The 20,173-nt window shown below is 47.3% G+C and overlaps 1 protein-coding gene across 1 annotated transcript in view; it reads right to left on the reverse strand.

The window, feature by feature from the left end:
• The window catches only part of LOC126482223 (atrial natriuretic peptide receptor 1), a 1,286,869-nt gene that overhangs the window by 777,405 nt on the left and 489,291 nt on the right, over window positions 1-20,173 (reverse strand). The window contains exon 4 of the mRNA XM_050106202.1: window positions 9,871-10,027. Coding sequence (XP_049962159.1) covers window positions 9,871-10,027 — 157 coding nt within the window. The remainder of the gene's footprint in view (window positions 1-9,870; window positions 10,028-20,173) is intronic.

The raw sequence follows: 20,173 nt of genomic DNA on the forward strand, positions 1-20,173 counted from the left end.
GGCTGTTGAGTCATGAGGTTTGGTGGTTCCGTGTCCTTTTGTTTGTTTTGCTTCCGTTTCTGTCTTGGCCTTTCAGCTTGCTTCGACACGTTGGGTTTTTGTGTGGCCTTTCTGTCTTGTGTTTATAATCCTACTCGCGGGTTCTATCTCTTGCCCTGATTCTATGCCTTTCCTCAGTAAGAGGGGGCTGGTGCGGCTCTTCCGCAATTTGGTTTGTGTGCTGGTATGGTTCCCCTGTGGTATCATTTGTGTGCGGGTGTTGGTCTTCGGTGTTTTCGTTCGTGTGATTTTCCGGCTGTTGAGTCATGAGGTTTGGTGGTTCCGTGTCCTTTTGTTTGTTTTGCTTCCGTTTCTGTCTTGGCCTTTCAGCTTGCTTCGACACGTTGGGTTTTTGTGTGGCCTTTCTGTCTTGTGTTTATAATCCTACTCGCGGGTTCTATCTCTTGCCCTGATTCTATGCCTTTGCCTCAGTAAGCGCGGGCTGGCCGACGTGAGCGGGGCCCTGACTTACTATTTTCCCTAACTATCAGTCCTTATTCCGGCTGTCCGGAAGACTCGCCCAGCACTACACAGAAAATAACATTCACAATTTGCTTAGCTTGCTTCCATACATGCATCAAACAGACTAGGAGCGACGAGTGATATTGTGGCGAACAGCATATACCGACTGCGAGAATCAGACGTTCCCCGCATCTCTATGTTTTATCGAGCCAAAGATTTTGTTGTATGGATTCTTTGTGAAGGAAATGGAGCTATCGGACGTGTGAGAGGATGAGAAAGATTGTATTATTATGAGACGCCATTACGGTGCATAGTAAATGTTCAAATAGTTTTTTGCACAAAATAAAATCCAATAACTAACATCAAGTATTCAAGTTGTGTATATCTCCATACCGAAATTAGTTAATTGTCACGGTACAGATATTACGAGACATAGATCGCTCGGAGGTGAAGTTTGGAACGACAGTGCGAACCTGCATTTTCCACGGTCAGAATTCGTAGAGATTATCTCCGAATTAATAAACTTTAAGTTGCTAAATTGTTAGACCTATCATCATCACTCATCAAACAACATACCACACAGTTGTACCCAACGATCTGCGTAGCGAGTAAAGGTTTTAGAGATTTCAGGCAGAGCATATAACGACGAGGAGTTTCCACAAGATCGGCGCTGCGGAATACATCTCTTGCTCTTATGTGGTATTTAAAACGAAATATTTATATTTTCCAGGTTTGCAGGAGAGTAAAGATAAAAGGAAATAGGAACTAAGCTAAACCAACTAAAATCAATAACTAAACCAATAATTAAAATAAAAGCACACATAAAGAATACTTATTTATAACAATAAATAAACAATATTTTAAATTAACTAACCACTAATAATATATTACACAGCGCACCCTGTCACAGAGTAGCCTATCTGAAGCGATGCTTTGTGGACAAAAACATTCCTGCCTAGAGTCCCGACCTGAAACCAATGAAACACCTTTGGGGGTGAATTAGAGCGTCAGCTTCGCTCCAAATCTCACTGCCCAGCATCACTAGCTTCTCTGCTTTCGGCTCTTTGGGAAGAATGGGCTGCCATCCATCTGCGGACATTAGGCACCTCATTGAGAGCGTCCCCAGCGGAATTCGTCATAAAAGTATGGATGGGTACACCCCGTATTAATGTCCACTAACAGATGTCTGGATACTTCTGACAGGTAGTGTAGAACGTACAGACTCGATGATGTGGTCGACTCGTTATTCGAATGTAAGTACATTAATTTAGATTGTGTAGACATGTGAAAGCTTTTCTATCAGCGGTGAAATTGGAAACCTTGCACACCTCAGGCAAAGGATTGTTGATGTATGCACTCGCGTTCCGACTCATGTTTTGCCTGAAGCCTATGACACGAACAATGGGCGAAGTGGATAACAATAGCCTTATAACATGCGTGACTACATCTCTTGTACATACGGTATCATTTATGGGTTATCAATATCATTTGCCTTGTTCTGTACAAAATGCGACATAAGTCGGTAGTGGATAAATCTATGCTCCAATGGTTTTTTCCTTATATTTTTCTATGTACTTGATATATCACATGATAATTGATAAGTCACATGATCTCATTTCCACTTCAGAAATAAGAGTTACATCCAGGACGGCGGCTTTCAGACGGGTGGCCAAGTTGGTATCACAGTCTCCCAAGCGTAACTCCCCTACCACCTCATACTACTCGACTATAAATTTCAGTATATCCGTCTGTTTTCGTTGAAGAAAGGTGGTTCTACACCTTCGAACCACCCCATAGAAATTTCGGAACTGCATTCAGAGCTGTGTAACATTGATACCTTGAAAGCAAAATGAGACATGATCGAAGCAAGAAGGACAGAAAAAAGAGACTAGCAGAGACGAAGAGCATTCCTGGCCAAGACAAGGCTAGTGGTGTCAAATTAATTTTAGGAAGAAATTTCAGATAATATACGCTTTGAGTAGAGTGTTTCATTTTCAATGAATTATGGACTGTGAGAAAACTGGAAAGTAAGGGAATCAAAGAATTTGAAATTTGAGATGTGGTGCTACAAGAAAATGTTGAAAATTAGGTGAACTTGTAAGGTAAAGAATGAGGAGAACCTCCTTAGAATCGATGTGAAAAGAAGCATATGGAGAACACTGGCAAGAAGAAGAAATATGATTATACTATGTCTGTTAAGACATCAGGGAATAACTCCCATGATATTAGAGGGAGCTGTACAGTGTGAAAATAATATAGGAGGACACAGATTGGTATACATTTAGCAAATAATTGGGAACGTATTTTGCAAGTGCTGTCTGAGATGAAGAAGTTGGCACAGGAGAGGAATTCGTGGCTAGTCGCATCAAATCAGTCAGAAGACTACCTTATCAGTTAACCTAATTTTCAACATTCTTCTGTAGTACCACATCTCAAATTTCAAATTCTTTGATTCCCTTATTTCCCTATTTTCTCACAGTCAATGATTCATTACCAAGAAATATTGTACTCAAAGCGTATGTTATCCGAATTTCTTCCTTCCTGGCCTTGTGTTGGCCAGGAATGCTCTTTGTCTCTGCTAGTGTCCTTTTTCTGTCCTTGCTCTGTAGATCATTTCTCATTTTGCTTTCAAGTTATCAGAATACCTTCACCTACTACGTCATCACCAATTTTATGTTACATTTATTACTAATTTCATTTCAGCTACTCCTTATTGCTTTCACTTTACTCTCAGTCCATATTGTGTACTCATTAGACAGATCATTCCATTCAACAGCTGCTGTAAATCATCTTCATTTTATAAGGAAACTTGTCAGTGGCAGACATCCATGTTTAGTATAAAACTCGATACATTTAATAAAGTCAAAATGCGATGTAATAAAACTTTCGAAAACACGTAAATTTTTTTTGGATTTCTCCTCTGCAGATACGAAATACCTTTCTAGATACCCTATGCCAATGAAAAATTTCGAGAAAATCCCAAGGAAGAAACAAAGATAAGCCATTAAACAATTTTTGGGTAACCATAGCTGACTACTGTTTCTCAGTATACAGAAAATTATTTACGCAGGCGACAGTAACATTCGCCATTGAGGTTTGCCGAACACTTTTAAATATCACGTTTACACTGTTGTAAAAGAGATGGTTACAACTTTCACTGAGAGTAGAAACACAAGGTCTGTTCAAACATTCTGGAACTTTGTCGACAGAATTTTTCTACGCTTACCTTTTACTGATGGTGCACGGTCTCCTTCGAAATCTTCTCCTCCACAATTGATACACCACGTCCAATGCCGTTTCCACTTCCTGAAGCAGTCTTGGTATCCCTCTTGCTGGATTCCGTGAAGCGGCGCATGAGAATTTTCTTTTATGCCGTCTATCGTTGCGTCTGCAGGGGCAAGGTCAAAAGAGTATAGAGGGTGTGGCAGCACAGTGGTTTCATTTTTTGTGCAGTAGTCACGCACCAACTGGGATGAATGTTAGGGAGTGTTATCGTTATGCAAGAGCCATGACTTATCACATTTCAGCCTGTTTCCTTCTCATATTTTTCGTAGGCGTCGCAACACGTCCCGACAATACCATCGATTTACAGTTTGTCCCTGTGACTCTAATTCATGATGAACTAATCCTTCAAAGTTAAAGAAAATTATCAGCATGGCTTTGACATTTGATCTGACCTGACGAGCTTTTTTTGGTCTTGGAGAAACTTTCCCGACCAACTATGAAGACTGAACCTCAGTCTCAACTTCGTAACTGCAGACCCACGTCTCTTCACCAGTTACGATTATCTTAACAAACATATCGTTCTCGTTTGCGCGATCTTAAAGCTCCTCATAAATTTCGAGGCGAAAGTCTTTCTGGTCTTGACTCATGAGCTGTGAGACGAACTTGGCGGAAAGACGATGCATTCCAAGATGCTGTGTCAGGAATTCATGACATAATCTGACTGAAATGTTACATTCTTCGGTAACCTGACATGAGCGTCGTCCGTAGACGTCGAAGGACGTCCTGAAGGACTTCTGCCCGCCCATTTTTAAATTGTGTGAACCATTCGTAACGCCGAGTACGGCTCAAGTATTCATCACTGTAGGCTTACTGCATCATCTGACGTGCTCTGTAAGGGTTTTCTTAAGTTTCACGCAAAATTTTGTGCCGACGTGTTGCTCTTCTCACTCTGCTACCTCAAAACTCGCATACTGAGCGATACAACGCTCTACTCAGTACATCACTGAACATTAAATAACAAACATACAACAATGAAACTTCCGACAGTTACACATTAAACAAAGGCGTGTGCAAGGATGCCAACCACATATCGCTCCAACATACCATTGGCGCGAAATTACGAATGTTCTGGAATTTTTTGAAATGACCTCGTATTTGAGCGAATCTTATCAATGGCATTATTTCATTCTTGAACCTTTCTTTTATTTCCGTCATCGCTTCTTCGATGTATAGACTGTACAATAATGGAGAAATATTGTGTACCTGCTCCCCTTTTTGATCGGAGCACTTGGTTATTGGTCTCCCATTCTCACTGCTCCCTCTTGGTTGTTGCACATACTGCGTATTACCCACCTCTACCTTAACCCTATTTTTCTCAGAATTTTCAACATTTTGAATCGTTTTAAGTCAGCGAATGATTTTTCTAGGTTAATAAAGGCTATGATCCTGTCATGAGTTTTCTTATGTCTTGGTTCTATTACGAATGAACGTCATAAGTGCCCTTCTGATGCCTTTACCTTTCCGAAAGCGGAACTGATCGTCCTCTTCAGTTTTCTTTCCCATTCTTCTGTGTATTCTGCCTCTTAGCAAGTGGGATACGTGACCTCATATGCTGATTGTGTGATAGTTCTAGCACTTAACGGTCCTTGCTGTCTTCGGGATCTCGTAGATGTAATGCTTCTCGAAAATTTGATGGTACGTCTCCAGTCTCATCGATTCTACACACCAAACTGAATAGTCGTTTGTTTGCCACCGCCCCAAATTATTTTAGAAGCTCCAAAGGGATTTTATTTAGCCCTTTCACCTTATTTGGTCGAAAGTCTCCCCAATCCGTCGCAGGTCTTCCCAGTCTATGTTAAATTGATCAGACATTTCCCCCTCCTCGTAGAATCCTTCGATGTACCCTTCCACCTATATGCTCTTCCTCTGTGTTTGCAGCTGGACTGCCATTACGCTCTTAATGTTGTCACTCTTGCTTTTAATTTCACCGAAGGTTGTTTTGGTTTTGCTATATGCTGAATGATTCCTTCAGATGACCATATCTTTTTCAATTTGTTCTCATTCTTCTTACAACCATTTCACCTTGGAATCCCTTCACACCCTGTTTGTTTAATTTCTAAGTGACTGAAAATTCACACAACATTTTATATTTCCTTCTTTCGTCCATCGGTTGAAGTGTCTTTTCTGTTCTGTTACTCAAGTTATCTCCACGGTTATCTACCTTGTATCTATGTTCGTCCAACTTCTGTGAAAGCTATTTTTAGATATGTCCATTGTTCTTGAACTGAACTGCGTACTGAAGTATTCATTATCGCTGTATCCACAGCCTCAGAGATCAAATGCATCTCATGATTCCTCAGTACTTCAGCATCCCATTTCTTTACACACTGATTCTTCTGGACGATTACCTTCAGCTTCAGTCTACTCATCATCATTACTAAATTACTGTGATACGAGTCAGCATCTGTGGAACTAGCAACGCTTATTCAGGATATCAAGCGGTGATCACATTCTACTGTTCGAAATACTGAAGATAAATTTTTATTTATCTATCTCACGTTGGACACAAATAAATACATACAACTTCTGTGGACAAATGTGCACAGTGACAACTCGCACAGTCATAATTTCCAGATCTAGCAGACTGACTCATTCGATAGCAACATCCGATGAGTTGTGAATGTACATTATCATTCCTTTGTACTCTCGAAGAAGACAGTCAGTGACGATATGTTGAATTGACTGTAAGGACCTACCATAGACACAATTCGCAGAACGAACCCATCCCTACATCTGCCTTGCTCGCTATGATCGGGTTCATGATCATTCACTGATAACTAGGGAGATCGAATCCTTGTGTTCGGATAGAAAGGTTCGCAATTAGATGTTTATTGACTACTGATGACTGGTCGCACTGTATGTTGTAAGAATAGTTGACACTGAAAGAATCACTACAGTGTCTTTGATTATAAGTACCTTGAAATGAAGGGGATTTTGAATATCTCCATCATGTGGGGAGATATCGTGAGAGATACACGCTGTTACGACTAACAGTTGAAGGTAACAATAGTTATGAAATGTAGAGGAGGAATAATAATAATAATATCGGATTTTAAACAAAGGAAGAAATCAGTTTCCAGCTTCATTCAATGATTATTCTCGAACGATGATGGACCGCCTACATCCGATAACGCATCGGCATTATTCTTCACTTCATCGTATCGCGTGGGGTGTACGTGGGATTTGTCCACAGCGTCCAGCTGAACGGGATCATGCAATGCCGTTAGTGATCGTCTCTAGGATGAGGATGTTAGGCTGGAAGGTCCACCTTAAGATATTCCAGAAGTTGAGGCTGTGCGAGGGAACCCTTGCCCTCCCTATATTGTCATCAAATGCAAAACATAAATATTACTCTCTCACGCTCTCGTCGTAGAACTCTATACTTCGCAATAACAACACACGTACTTCAAGAAGGAATGGTACCAATTTGCACCAACAAAAATGTTTTCCAATTAAACTTGTGAACATCTCGAAGTACTGCCCAGACAGCATAGATGTGCTACCACCCTGAACGAAATTTTCGTTAGTTTGACGCATCACTGATCTTGCCGAAGTTGCTGTCTTCAGTTCGAAATTGGTTTCATGCAGTTCTCAGATTAGTCTAGCCTATGTAAACGGATTCGTCCCTGCAAAATAAAAAAATAAAAATTACTGTAACCTATAGCCACTGGAACCTGCTTACTGTGGTCACTCCTTCATCTCCTAATATTCTGGCCCCACACCTTCTTCAATAGCAAAACTCACTATCCTTTGCTGCCTCAGAATGTATCCTATTAACTAAATTTATTAGTCAAATTGTGCAATATATTTCTTTTCTTCCTAATTCGAATCAACACCTCTACATCAGATATCCAGTCTACTTACTACAATATTTCTCTTTTGCAGGAAACGGTGTTCTTGGTATTGCCAGACTGTATTTTACATCTTCTCTACTTCGGCCACCTTCTCTTATTTTACAGCTAAACAGCTAAAGTCATTACATTTAGTGTCTCATTCCCTTGCTAATTCCCTTAGTGTCACCTGATTTAATTCTACTACACTCCGTTATCATTGTACAGAGATCAAAAAAGGTTTTTCATCACCCCAGTTCCCAGAACTCCTGAAGGAAGACGTTGACTGTGGATATTGTATCACAGACACATCCCCTTTGACTGTTCAGAGACGCCACTTGACTCGCCCAAAGATGTAAACAACCGTGCATGAGCAGCGCCTATTAGACGAGGGGTCCGACAGCGAATTCCACCAGGAAGGAGGTACACGGCTCGTGTTGCCTGTAGTTCAGCCACGCCCAGACGGTCAATACCGTGGTTCGATCGCGTCCGCATTGTTACTTTGTGCCAGGAAGGGCTCTCAAAAAGGGATGTGTCCAGGCGTCTCGGAGTGAACCAAAGCGATGTTGTTCAGACATGGAGGAGGTGCAGGGAGACAGGAACTGTCGATGACATGCTTCACTCAGGCCGCCCAAGGGCTACTACTGCAGTACGTGACCGCTACCTACTGATTATGGCTCGGAGGAACTGTGACAGCAACGCCACCGTGTTGAATAATGCTTTTTGTGCAGCCACAGGACGTCGTATTACGAGTCAATCTGTATGCAATGATGTGCAACTTCACTCCCGACGTCCATGGCGAGGTCCATTTTTGCAACCACGACATCATGCAGCGCGGTACAGATGAGCCCAACAATACGCGCTGTGGACCACTCAGGAGTAGCATCACGTTCTCTTCACCGATGAGTGTCGCATATGCCTTCAACCAGAAAATCTTCGGAGACGTGTTTGGAGGGAACCCCATTAGGTTGAACGCCTTAGACACACTGTCCAGTGAGTCAGTAAGATGGAGGTTACCTGCTGTTTTGGCGTGGCATTATGTGAAGCCGACGTACGCTGCTAGTGGTCATGGAAGGCGCCTTAACGGCTGTACGATAAGTGAATGCCGTCCTCCGACCGATAGTGCAACCATATCGGCAGCATAAATGCCGTCCTCCGACCGATAGTGGAACCGTATCGGCAGCATATTGACGAGGCATTCTACATGGACGACAATTCGTGCCTCCATCGTGCACGTCTTGTGAATGAGTTCCTTCAGGATAACGACATCGCTCGACTAGAGTGGCCAGCATCTTCTCCAGACATGAACCCTATCGAACATGCCTGGGATACATTAAAAAGGGGTGTTGATGGACGACGTTACCCACCAACCACTCTGAGGGATCTACGGCGAATTGCCGTTGAGAAGTGGGACAATCTAGACGGCGAATTGCCGTTGAGAAGTGGGACAATCTAGACCAACAGTGCCTTGATGAACTTGTGGATAGTATGCCACGACGAATGCAGGTATGAATCAATGCAAGAGGACGTGATGCTGGGTATTAGAGGTATCGGTGTGTACAGCAATCGGAACCATCACGTCTTAAGGCCTCACGGTATGGTGGTACAACATGCAATGTGTGGTTTTCATGAGCAATAAAAGGTCGGAATTTCAATTTTCTGTACAGGTTCCGGAACTCTCGGAAAGGGTGACGCTAAACTTTTTCTGGTGTGTATTACTTTCGCTGATGTTCTTCCTATGACTTCCTTTTAATGCGTATCCATTCCGTTGAAGTTATCTTCAGAATTCTTTGCCGCCACTGACAGAATTTCGAAGTCATTTCGTTTCTTCTTCTGGAATTGGAATACGCTTTTTAAATTTCTCTTCAGTTTCCTTTACAACTTGGTTTACATACAGAATGAATGACACTTTACTATTACCCTGTCTCACTCACTTACCAATTACTCCCTCGATTTCATGTCCTTCTACTTTTATATCTAGAGTAAAAGTATTAGATGACATTTCGCTCCCTGTAGTTAACCCCTGGCGATTTTATCACAAGTGATACTGACAAAAACTTGCCAAATGAATGAATGAAATTCCTTTAGCCTTGTTACGTCTTGTTGATATCTGGTATGAATGTAAAACATGACAAAACAAGCAGCAACTGTAACTGTTTTAATCAACATTAATTTATCGATGAAATGGAAGGTGTATTGAGAGAGAATTGATTCATTGGCACTTAAACGGGGCTAGACAGAATAAGACGCTTACCCACGGTGAGCGAGAAGAGGTCGGATCTGTCGAGCAGCAGGGCGACGTGGCGCCAGCCGAACTGGCGGAAGATGCTGGCGAACACCAGCTTGAGCCGGCACTGGCAGTACGACATGCGCGTCAGCGTCGAGTACTGCGTCTTCTCCCGGAAGATGCCCTGCAAACACCCAGCGCCGACGCGTCACTTACACACACTGCCTGCTGCTCCGTGCTGGATCGGGCGCTCAAAAAACAAAGAATACACTGTGCAAAAAAGCAAGTATTACATATGAAAGGCGTGGTATTTGTTACTGCAGCAACTGGTCACTGGCGGCGTGCACCTCTAGCCGTGGAAACCCCTTCATCTCCTCCTGACCTCAGCAATGTGCGTTTCCTTCGCCCCGATTTATAAGGCTTGGAAATACTCTACCAATACAACACAAAAATCTCATTGCTGACAATTTTGGGTATTAGCCAGTTTCATGAACCTAGTAATCTGGAATCTCTAACGCTCTTAGGATAGCTCCAAACTCTGGTACTTTCTTGCGACTGCCTCGGCAGCTGATCATTGAAATTTTATGAGTGCCACCAAGGAAAAAGCATACTGTTATTTGTTTCGATCTTACACTTCCTCCTCCCTTTCCATAATGTCAACGAATTATTATAAGACCAAGTAGGTGTTTCGTGAAACTATCACGTTATCCTGGAAAACCTTCATCTCAAATGGCGAAATTAAGTATTTGCTGAACTTGCATTTCGAGCTGCACGTTACGAGTAACCATCAGGTGCATGGTAAAGTGTACTTTTCAAGCTGTGCAGGGTATCTCAAATTTGTGTGGTAAAAACTGCACAGATAGTAGTGCATTCTAGAAAGAGAACCTGGAGAAGTGTTTTTTCATAAAACTTCCTTTTATTTCTATCATTGCTTCTTCGATGTACAGATTAAACAGTAGGAACGAAAGAGACCACGTCGCTGTCTTCCACATTTTGTGGGCTCATATTACCGGTCTCTCCCTATAGCTTAACCCCATTTTCCTGAGTTACGAACATTTTGAGTTTTCCAGGTTGACAAATCCTATGAACGTGTTTTTATTTTCCTTTAGTCTTGGTTCCATTATCAACCGCAACGTCAGAACTACTTCTCTGGTGCCTTTGCTTTTCCGGAAGCCGAACTGATCGTCATCCCAACGCATCGACCATTTTCTTTTCCGTTTTCTCTATCTTGTTATTGTTAACAACTTGGTGTATGAGGTTTCAAGCTGATTGTGCGATAATTCTCTATCGCCAGTCTCATACAGTCCACACAGTAACGTGAATTGTCGTTTTGTTGCCACTTAACCGAAAGATCGCAGAAATTCTGTTGGTATGTTATCTATGCCTTCCGCCTTTTTTGACCTTAAGTCTTCCAAAACTCTTTTGAATTCTGATTGTTATACTGGATACCGTACCTCCTCTATATCGACCCCTGTTTCTTCTTGTATCACGTCATCAGGCAGGTCTTCCCCTTCACAAGGGCCTTCAATGTATTCATTCCACCTGTCCGCTCTCTCCTCTGCATTTAACAGCGGAATTCCCATTGTAGTCTTATATTACCACCCTCGCTTTTAATTTCACCGAAGATTGTTTTGACCTTTCTCTATCCCAAGTCAGTTCCTTTTCGATTTCCTCACATTTTTCATGTAGTCATTTCGCCTTAACTTTCCTGCACTTCCGATTTATTTCATTCCTAAGTGATTTGTATTTTTGTATTCCTGAATTTCCTTGAACCTTTTTGTACGTCCTTCTTTGATCGATCAACTGAAGTATTTCTTCTGTTATTCTTGGTTTCTTCGCAGTTGCCTTCCTTGTACCTCTGGTTTTCTTCCAAAATTCTGTGAGTGCCACTTTTAGAATACAATAGCAGAATGTATAAAAGACAGTTCTGCTATTTCTTCGATACCAGTTTGGGAAGTGGAAAGATATAGGCGATATAATATGCGTTACACAAGATATGGATATCTCAATATTCGGATTTCCTGCAAAATGGTGGTATGCGAGCGTCGTTCATGTTCCAGTGCTGCACCCGGAGAGACTTCTAATCCGAAGGCGCGATTTTCAGTGGGCAACGATCAGTGACAACCCTCAAAGATGTATACCGACCCACAAAACGTGCCCAAGAAAGGACAGCGTCCTCAAAGCCGCGTAGTTTGAGAAATTTGCGTTTGTTCTCATTTCCTCGCACACCTGCAAAACGACAAAAACAGTCAACCACCACTTGTAACGAGGGGCCTCCCTCGCTTCGACGAAGGAAGACCATCTGTCCCTTTTGGAGAGACAATACACCAATTCCAACGTACCCTCTACGATTCACTTTGAATCTCCTGCACTGTATGAAATATTTCCCCCTTCAAGTTTAGCTACATTTTGGGGAAAAGGGAGAACTCACACGGAGGTAAGTCTGCTGAGTGCTACGAAAGGGAAACATGTGTCATATTTAATTCTTCATGCTTTCCCGGCGATCTCTTGACATCTTGGATATTCGGGAATCCAGACGGATGTTCGCCTCGTTCTCGCACGATATTTCAACAGCGTGCCTCGGGCGCGGACGGTAGTCGGAACATCCGCGACTGGAGGTGTCCGTTGAAGCCGAGCCTGGCGGGCGCGGACCACAGACGGAACACTCGACTCGGCGCTGACCGATTAGGGAACGCCCAGCTCCTTCCAGGCATAAATACTGGACTCGATCGACCCAAGGACCAAGTCTCGCGGCACGTCGCTGAGATGTTCAGCCGCGAGAAGGACGTACCTGCGCTTGCTAGCGACGCGAAGGGTGTGGCAGATCGCCGTCCGGCCGCGCTTGCGCCGTCGGCGGCCCCATCTGGCCCCCGCTTACGACGACACTATGGATTTGATGGACACAGCTACGGAAACCTTGAAGACAGCCCCGTCTGCTCCGCTCCCCGATTCTGAAGATGAGAGCTCCACCGCGCCTCAGCCACGCGGACGAAGCGGGAAAAAGAAGAGGAGGGCAACAGCCGTGACGTCCGCTGTTCGCAGCTCGCCGATCGAGAAGAGGGCCGAGCAAGATTTCGCCCCTGACGCCGGCCCGGCGGACTGCCAGACGCATGCAGTCATCGACGACGCTTCCAACTGCCGTCGCCGACTCATTCGACGCGCTCGCTGACGGGCCGGAACAGCTGCCGCGCGATCCTGTACCGAAGAAAGACTCCCATCTTCCGCCGGTGGTCCTCCAGTTTCGGCCACCATATGGGGAACTGCAGAAGTTGTTGCGCAGCTGGACAACGGCCGTGTACACCGTGAAGCCTGCCGGGCGTGACCTGTACGGGGTCACACTCCGCACTGCTGGCGATTATCGCCGGTTCACTCAGGAGGCGTCTGAGCGTGGTATTCCATTCTATACCCACGCTTCCGCAACTGACAAGGTCTCGGAGATTGTAATCCGCGACCTCCCGTTCAACATGGAAGCCGATCACCTGCATCGTGAACTCACTGAGCTGGGCTTCTACATCCGGGCAGTCGTGAAGATGAAGTCGCCTAAATCACGCGATGATATGCCGCTCTTCCTGGTCGTCTGATCCGACACCGTGGAGAACCGCAAGCTCTACCAATTGACGCGGGTCGCCAGTTCGGACCGAAGATCTTCGCTCCCGGAGAGGCCCAGTGCAGTGCTTTCGCTGCGGGGGGATAAATCACGTCGCGCGCCACTGCTCTATGCCGGCGCCCACGCAGGACGTGCGTGCCCCCGTCCGCCCACCGAGAAGCCGACGTGCGCGCTCTGTGGCGCTGCTCACGTGGCCAGTTACCGTGGGTGTGAGGTGTGGAAGCGTGCCGTCGCTCGCCACCGTGGCCAAACACCAGCGCCACGTCCGAAGACGCCAGCAACGAGGCGACCCGGCGTCTCTTTCGCGGCGGCAGCGTCAGGGGCGCCCTCCGTCCTCCCGACAGCGTCGGCCGCTCCCGCCGCATCCGAGGCCGCGCCGACGCCTGAGGCTCCTGCGCCTCCTCCACAGCTGCTAGTGGTGGACCCGGGAGCTGCCTCTCCCGGCGCGTCGGCCGGACCGCGCCCCGCCAACCGCCGGCGCGGGGGTCGACGCCCCGTGGGTACCCAGCGCTCAGCACCGTCAGTCGAGCAGCCCCAAGTGGAGTCTCACAGCGAAGCAGCCACGCCTCCCCCTTCCAGCGACGGGGCCGCGCCGGCTGCCTCCACCGCTGACCTGGCCAACCTCGTCGCGCAGCTCACTGCCCTGGTGACCAATGCCACGAAGTTGATCGAAGTCCTGTCGCAGCAACTCACCGCTGCAGTGCCGATGGCCGCCCTGGCCCCGACCGCTGTCGACACTCAATCACCAGCTGCACCGTGGGCAGCGTTAGAGGGCACACTGTCGTCGCGTGGAATGCCAACGGTGTCCGCACTCGAGCCGGCGAACTTCGCCAATTTCTTTGAGACGAAGCTCTCGACGTCTGCCTTATCGACGAAACCCACCTGAAGCCTGGGGTCGACGTCAGGGCGGCAAACTACTCCAGCTATCGCACCGACCGACTGACGGCGGGTGGTGGGACAGCCGTTTACGTCCGCAATGGCATTCGTCATCGTGTGATACAACTTCCACCACTGGCAACGCTGGAGGCCACTGGTGTCGTCGTTCACACCTCGGCGGGCGCCATCACGGTCGTCGCTGCCTATCGACCGCCGTCTCGTCCACTGGACCCTGCTGACATCGATGCTCTGCTCTCCTTGAGGGAGACTTCAATAGTAAACATGTCTCATGGAACTCCAGGATCACCAATGCCGCTGGACGCTGCCTGCTTCGGGTAGCTTGTGGTGGGGCCGTACGACCCGAATATCTTCCCTGCCCGTGGCCTCCCGGATATCATCGACATCTCGGTCGTCAAGGGCATCACTCATCAGATAACTGCCACGAAGAGGACGGCACTTTCTTCTGATCATGTCCCAGTGGTTTTTGATATAGACCTAGACGCCCTACAACAGCCCAGGAGAGGCATCTCACTTGCTGGCATCGACTGGGACACGTTTCAAGCAGCCGTGACGGACTCACTCGCCACCGCGCCGCCCCCTGCGGAAGCTGGAGCTGACGCAGCACTTTTGCACTTCGCGGCAACCACGATCGACGCCGCCAACGTAGCAACGCCGCCCCGACCACGCACTCCGCCTGAGTACTCCCGACAGCTGCCGCCGGACATCCTTGCGGCCATCACTGAGAAGAACCGGGTCTACCGGCAGTGGCAGAGGACAAGAAATGCCGACACCAAGCGCCTCCTCAATAGGATGCGTCGGGACATCCGGGCCGCCATTGACAACCATCGCCATCGCGACTGGAATAACAAGGTCGCCACCCTCTGCCTTGACGACGGCACGGCCTGGCGGACGACGAAGCGTTTCCTACGCCGCACGCAACGTATCCCTCCGCTGATGGTCCACGGTCACGCTGTCTGCGAACCAGCTGATGCCCTCGCAGATGTCTTTGAGACTGCGTTTACGCCGATAGAAGACCAGACCGACGCTGTCTACGACCACCTGGTTGCTGACCGGCTCCCACGCTACTTGGAGGCACGCGACGACGATGACGTCAGACGAGACGACGGCGGAAGAGGTGTCGTCCATCCTGCGTGCCCTGAACCCCAGGAAAGCTGCGGGCCCAGACGAAGTTTCCAACTCCCTTCTCCAGAAATTGCCGCCGGTGGCTGTCACTCATCTCGCCGACGTCTTTAATGTAATCCTCCGGTTCTGCAGTTTTCCTCAGTCCTGGAAGCGTGCAGAGATCGTAGCGATTCCGAAGATGGGGAAGGATCTGCGCCAGCCCGCGAACTACAGGCCTATTTGTTTACTACCGACCGTCTCCAAGGTCTTTGAAAGGGTGTACATCAGGCGGCTGCAACGCCACGTTGACGAGGAAGGCCTCCTGCCCGAAGAGCAGTTCGGCTTTCGCAGGGGCCACTCGGCATTTCACCAACTCCTTCGGCTAGTGAAAGATGCGTTCGTCGCCCTCGAGCAGCGCGAGCTCTTCGGCTCGGTGTTCCTGGACGTGTCGCGTGCTTTCGACAGTGTGTGTGTGGCACCGCGGCCTCTTATTCAAACTTTTTGAATTTGGGGTACCGACGTCGCACGTCCGTCTCATCCGTTCCTATCTTGCCGATAGGACCTTCCATGTGCGGGCCGCGCACGGCTTGTCCTCCGTCCGCCGCATCAACGCCGGTGTGCCGCAGGGCTCGGTCTTGGGGCCACTCCTGTACTCGCTGTACACTTCTGATGCGCCGAAGATCGACCGTGTGCGGCTCGCCCTGTACGCGGATGACACGGCTCTATATACGAGGAGCCTCAATGCCGCCGTCATGCGCCGCCGTCTGCAGCTCGCCGTTGACACCCTAGCATCCTGGGCAGTGAAGTGGCGTCTAGAATTCAATGGGGCCAAGACGCACTTCCTGATCGTCACCAGGCGACTCGTTCCTGCAGGTCTGAGACCGCTCACCGTCGGTGGCAGCCCTGTCCCGTGGCGTCCGACGGCGCATTACCTCGGCGTCACCATCGACGGCCGACTCACGTGGGTTCCGCAGATCCGCGAAGTGAAGAACAAAGTGCGGAACATGCTCCGCATACTCTACCCGGTGCTGAACCCCGGTTCCCAACTACCACCACGGCTGGGCATCACTCTGTACAGGGCGCTGCTCCGCCCTGTACTCCAATACGCCGCCGTCGTCTGGAGGAACGCCGCCGACACGAACCTGAAGAAGCTGGAGACACTGCAGAATCGCATCCTTCGGCTGGCCTTACACCTGCCTTACGATTTCCCCACCGCTCATCTTCACGACGTCCCTCTGCTCCGTGACCTCTTCCAGACGGCCGCCCGCACCTTTTACGAACGTGCTGGCCGGTCACACGACGCCAAAATCCGGACGCTGGGCCGAAAACTGCCGCCCAGCGTCACCACCCGCTGGCCACACCTGCTCGCTGCATAGCTAGCACTGCAGAACTGTGCTAAGGAGACACCCAAGAAGACAACCTACACATGAAGACGCATTACATCGGCATGCATGGGAGGCAAAGCAATAACTGCTGCGAACTCCATCACACGTCGGAGGACAAGTTATCTCCGTGCAGATCCACGCGAGACCCAAGGACCAGTCTCAGGTAGCACCTGAAGAAGACAACAAGGCACGCTGTTGAAATATCGTGCGAGAACGACTTGAACATCCGGTTGGATCCCCGAATATCCAAGATGTCATGTGTCGCATTGTTTTCAGTCAAAATTCCATAAGTAATATAGGTCGTATGCTGCTGTGCACTGTTATGATGTCAAGTGGTTCGCACATCACTTCTGTGAATATTTTATGTTCATGCCTCGTATCCACTCTCTTAGAATAGCTCGATCGTTTATCGATGATCTAACCAGAAGGGAAGTTTATATAAACAACTGTGTCAGAATCGAGAAACAGATTAAACAAGGGCTTAATGTTAGTCTTTAGTTGCGGAACTTTTATGGCCGAGGTGAAGAAGCACTCTTCCGTTGACACGATTGCTACTTACTTAGAGGATCGTAGCTATAAACTCAACTATTTTCACCGATGACAACCTTTGAAGGAAATTTGAATCGTCTTGAAATAGTTGTTTACGTTCCTTAGAGTTTCGATAAGACGTTGCTTATGATCGTCTTGAAGCAGTCACAGCATAGACTCGCCCTAATACTTTTAAACGTGCCAGTGATTTTTCCCAGGGTGTAGCAACTATCTTGAATCATTTGCCTGCTATGTTCCAGAATTAGATCCCTTACTTTATTGTCTGGTTTGATTCAAGTCGCTAGCTGATCCGAACGATTGTCATCATCTGTCGATGTTAGCATGTCTTTCAAACGCTTATACTGAACGTAAGACCCTATGTGACATAAAGTCTTGTCTCCAAAAGTTGCTTTAATATTTGATCGTAACTGCAACGGTTTTCTCAAGTTTAAAATAAAGCAGACACGCTAGTCTCTTAGGTCAACCATTTCAATACCGCAAACTCATGGAAATGATGAACTCGCCACCGACCAACTTAATTACGCAGCTCGCACCCACTTCACACCGTGGTTCAAGAAAGATGGAGATATGTAGCGGCATAAACCATATATGTTCAAAATTAAGCTTTCGGAAACTTCTGAATACCTCTTCGTCTCATACACTGAGTGGGGAGGGGGCATTTTCCACAAGGCCACCGGGATCTACAACCCAACAGTACTACATGACTCTACTGACGAACACACGAGCGTGCAGTATAATGGCGGCCTGGCCATTCAAACTGGACTCATCCGACGAGACAGTGGTCCTGTGAATGGAAGCGGGTTTATGTTGTCTGGAGTGACGCAGCCGTGCCCCCAGGGGACAGCTCTGTGGCACAGTACTGTGCTCCGTGGCCGGGCTGGGAGCAGAGCAGGCGCCAGATGAAAGGGCCGGCTCGCCCGCCGCCGCCTCCCGTGTCCCAGCTCCCTGCGGCCACTCCTGTAATTGCCACTGCCGGCGTCCGGCAGTTCTGGCGCCCAGACCACCCAATCACCCATCCACCCACCCACACACACACACTCACACACACACACACACACACACACACACACACACACACGCACGCAACACTGCCGCGGCCAGCGTTCCAGAAGCTGCACGGCCGATTACGCCATATAAATGAATTAACCGTGGGTGCCGGATCACTAAAGTAATGCGTCCATTTAGCGTAACGGAGAAGGGCAACCGCTCTCGCAGAGGCAATTAGTAGCTCAACCGCGGCCGCTCTCAATTACCAGATAGCGCCGCCACCTCATGGATTCGATTAAAGTGGTATCAGGTACCCAACGGAAGTCCAAGTTGTTGTTGTTGTTGTTATCTCCATCGCAACTGCAAGTTATTGGAACAATAACTGCCTGACCTAACTAGCAGTACAATTCATTCACAAAGTGACCTATCCTCTTTTTGAAGAGTAAACACGTCCAGTGTTGTCGCCTGTGTGATCCGGCAAATGTGCGACTTAACGCGATTCCTGCCACCCTCGGTAAAGTAAACGTCTTACTGGCGGACCCAAATCGACACCCTATTGTTCTATGCTTGTGAAAGTCCATTTTAAATATATCTAGCCACATTGTTACCACAACATGAAGCTGCTAAATCGCAAGTTCAGTTCTGTTGTTACCAGACTCTGCTCAGAAAATTACGTGCAGTAGAGGACTCGTTCCACGACTTGCACGTTCCCTCGATCTCTGACTTTGCTTAATGTCTGTGAGATCACTCAAATCAGTAGATCTATGTAACAGACACTCCTAATGCAGCGACCTTCATCTGCGACTAATGGAAACCTGCGAAGCTATTCTACACCACCCTAGAGTGAAAGGACGCGGTGGGTGCAAGAGTCAGCACAGGCAAACAGAGCGTATTTTGAAAATTCGGAATTTCACTAGATACTCAAAAAATTTCGGATGCATGTTTACATGGAATTATTTCTTGTTTTGCTGTGAAGAACCTCATTCCCTCCGCAATATCCCAAAAAAATTCCTAAAAGTATGTAATACACCTGCCACATAAACGTTACACGTCTTTCGCCTAAGCTGATGCACTCGTCTTCCAGATGGGAAGCAGTGAAGAAGGATGACCTTCACTTTGTGTCCCATAGAACGCTGGCCCTAACACTGAATGGTAGTCAGCGTTCATCTCCGCGGAGGAAATCCAAAAAAAGCACCATTCTGTTAGGCAATGTCTTCGTTACCGATTAACTGATTTTTGCGTCAGTAAGTGATATTCTAATCGGTTCTGCCTTATCCATCTCTCTGCTTATAGAATATCCCTTCAATGTTATTCTCATATTAATGTGAAGAAACGTCTCCACAAATGTTATGAAATCACTCTGACATTCAGGTCGCACAGAAATTCGTGAAAGAGATTCTGTAAATACTGGTAACGCATGTGGGTTAGGGAAATCTATTTCTCCGCGAACAGTATACTTACAATTAAGTTTCATATTCGTGTGTACAATCGTAGGCATCTGGAGGACGAGATATGAAGACGATATGACGAGTTGTAACTGTGATAGTGAAGCTATGCACTTGCACGTGACACTAACGGTCCCCAATGAGCTGGCACAACGGCACAGAGCAGCTGCAAGTCTGACATTGTGTGCCTCACATTTGGCTGGTGCCTGGTGCACTAAGAAGACTGTACGCATCCACTCCGGTGCGAAATGCGTAAAAGAGTCCTAACTACTCCACCTTCTCACTGATTAACAGCCACGTCTGATTCCAGATAGGTTAAGTTTATCGAATCTGTATTAGTGTTTGACGTGCTCTGCAAG

Source organism: Schistocerca serialis, chromosome 5, assembly GCF_023864345.2.
Source record: "Schistocerca serialis cubense isolate TAMUIC-IGC-003099 chromosome 5, iqSchSeri2.2, whole genome shotgun sequence".
In the NCBI taxonomy this organism is placed as follows: Eukaryota; Metazoa; Arthropoda; class Insecta; order Orthoptera; family Acrididae; genus Schistocerca; species Schistocerca serialis.